Genomic DNA, 1,965 nt, shown 5'->3' on the forward strand with positions numbered 1-1,965 from the left:
GGTCAGATCAGGGGTAAGCCAGTTGCACAGGAGCCCAGCCCTGTACCAAATCGTTGCTGGGGACCAGTCTCAGTGCATTCTTTATAGCAGCTGTGCATGCAAACTACACCGCCAAAGCCCACACTTACTATCTCTCCCCACGTAGGTCTGTCACTGTGTGGTTTAATTTGTTTCGACCGCTTGATTTCCGCAAAGGAGTGTGGAGTTCCCTGGGTGTCACTGCCCTGAGCCGACTGCCCCACGCCACGGACCGGCAGCAAGCATCTCCTCCGACAGCGGCGGCCGCTCACCGCACCTCGGTTCTCCCCGCGGCCGCCAACTAAGCCGACCCCGACGGCGCCGGGGCCCGCGGGGAGGTGCGGACAGTGCCCGTGCCCTGACACCTGCACCGGGACCCTGGAGCTGCCCCCGCCCCGCTCGGTGCGCGCCGGTCCCCCGGCGCTGTGCACTCCCGACGGCCGCGGGACAGCGGAGCCCCGACGGCGCTGGGGACGGGGACGAGCGGAGGGGGCGGGCGAGGGGTGCCGGGCCGGGCGCTGCCCCCACCTGCGGCGGCGGCGGCGGCACGCCCGGCCCTGCCCGCGCCTCCCGGGCGGCGGGGCGTAGCAGGGGGAGTGCCGGCTGCCCGGGCGCGGAGCCGCCGGACACCGCCGCATAAAAGCCGCGGCGGCGGCGCGCTTCGCCTGCTCGGCTGGGCTCGGCTCGGCTCGGTCCGGCCCGGCGCGGGGCCGCCCCGACGGCCGCATGACCGCCGAGAGCCGGCTACCGCCGGGCCCCCCGCCGCTGCCCCCGCCGCTGAAGGCGGACGCGGCGCCGCCGGGAGAGGAGGAGGCGGCGGCGGTGGCGGGGTCGCGGGGCGGGCGGCGGCGCCGCAAGCGTCCGGCGGAGCGGGGTAAGCCGCCGTACAGCTACATCGCTCTCATCGCCATGGCCATCGGGCAGGCGCCCGAGCGGCGACTGACGCTGGGCGGCATCTACCGCTTCATCACCGAGCGCTTCCCCTTCTACCGCGACAGCCCCCGCAAGTGGCAGAACAGCATCCGCCACAACCTCACCCTCAATGACTGCTTCGTCAAGGTGCCACGGGAGCCCGGCCGCCCCGGCAAGGGCAACTACTGGACGCTGGACCCCCATGCCCGCGATATGTTCGAGAGCGGGTCTTTCCTCCGCCGCAGAAAACGCTTCAAGCGCAGCGACCTCTCCACCTACCCGGCTTTCCTCGCCGAGCGCCCCGACGCTCCGTGCCGCCTCCTCCCGCTGCCCGCCCCGCCGCCCCCCGCCGACCTGCCCCCGGCTCCCGCCGCCTCCTGCGCTTTCGCCGCCGCCTTCCCCGCACAGGGCTGCGCCTCCGCCGCCCTGCCCCATGCCTACGGCCCGCTGCCCACCGCCCCCGGGCCCTACGCGCCGGGAGGTCACGGACCGCTGTACGCGCCGTCGGGGCGCATCGTGCTGCCCGCCTCGCCGCCCGCCCCCGCCGGGGTCTACGGCCGCCGCTCCCCCGCGCCCTACCCGCCCCTGCCCCACGGCTACGGCGCCGGAGGACACCTGGGCACCGCAGAGCCCGGACCCCGGCACAGCGCCTACCCCGGCGGCCCCGACAGGTTCGTCCCGGCGCTCTGACCCATCCCGGGTGACGCCCGACAGCGCGGAGCGGAGCCCAGGACAAGGCGGGCTGCGGGGCTCGCCCGGCGCCAGCGGACCCCGGGAAGATGCCATCTGCCCGAGCCTCCTGGCGAGGAGTGGCGCTGTCAGAGACCTGGGGTGCCCTGTCCAGCCCTGTCCACTCTCGCTAGAAGAAGCCGTAGGGATTCCCAAGTGCCTGAACGGTGCAAACAGACCATTCCTCTTCTACAGCCTTTCCTGGGGCAGGTGATCAAAGCTTCCTGCCAAGCTCCCACTCTCCCGGCACACCCTGGTAGGGCCCGTCCTGGTCTACCTGGGAAGATCTCACTTTTAAAAACATCT

General features: G+C 72.7%; 1 protein-coding gene across 1 annotated transcript; it reads left to right on the forward strand.

Moving 5' to 3' along the window:
* Positions 1-744: 744 nt before the first annotated feature.
* Positions 745-1,620, forward strand: FOXE1 (forkhead box E1). Its single transcript, XM_027707114.1, has one exon. The coding sequence runs from the start codon at positions 745-747 to the stop codon at positions 1,618-1,620; it is 876 nt and encodes a 291-aa protein (XP_027562915.1).
* Positions 1,621-1,965: the final 345 nt, after the last annotated feature.

The sequence above is a fragment of the Neopelma chrysocephalum genome, unplaced genomic scaffold, assembly GCF_003984885.1.
Source record: "Neopelma chrysocephalum unplaced genomic scaffold, ASM398488v2 Primary Assembly neopelma1_89794, whole genome shotgun sequence".
NCBI classification, from domain to species: domain Eukaryota; kingdom Metazoa; phylum Chordata; class Aves; order Passeriformes; family Pipridae; genus Neopelma; species Neopelma chrysocephalum.

Coding starts and splice junctions, on each gene's coding strand:
- FOXE1 (XM_027707114.1), top strand. CDS start 745: ATGACCGCCGAGAGCCGGCTACCGCCGGGCCCCCCGCCGCTGCCCCCG.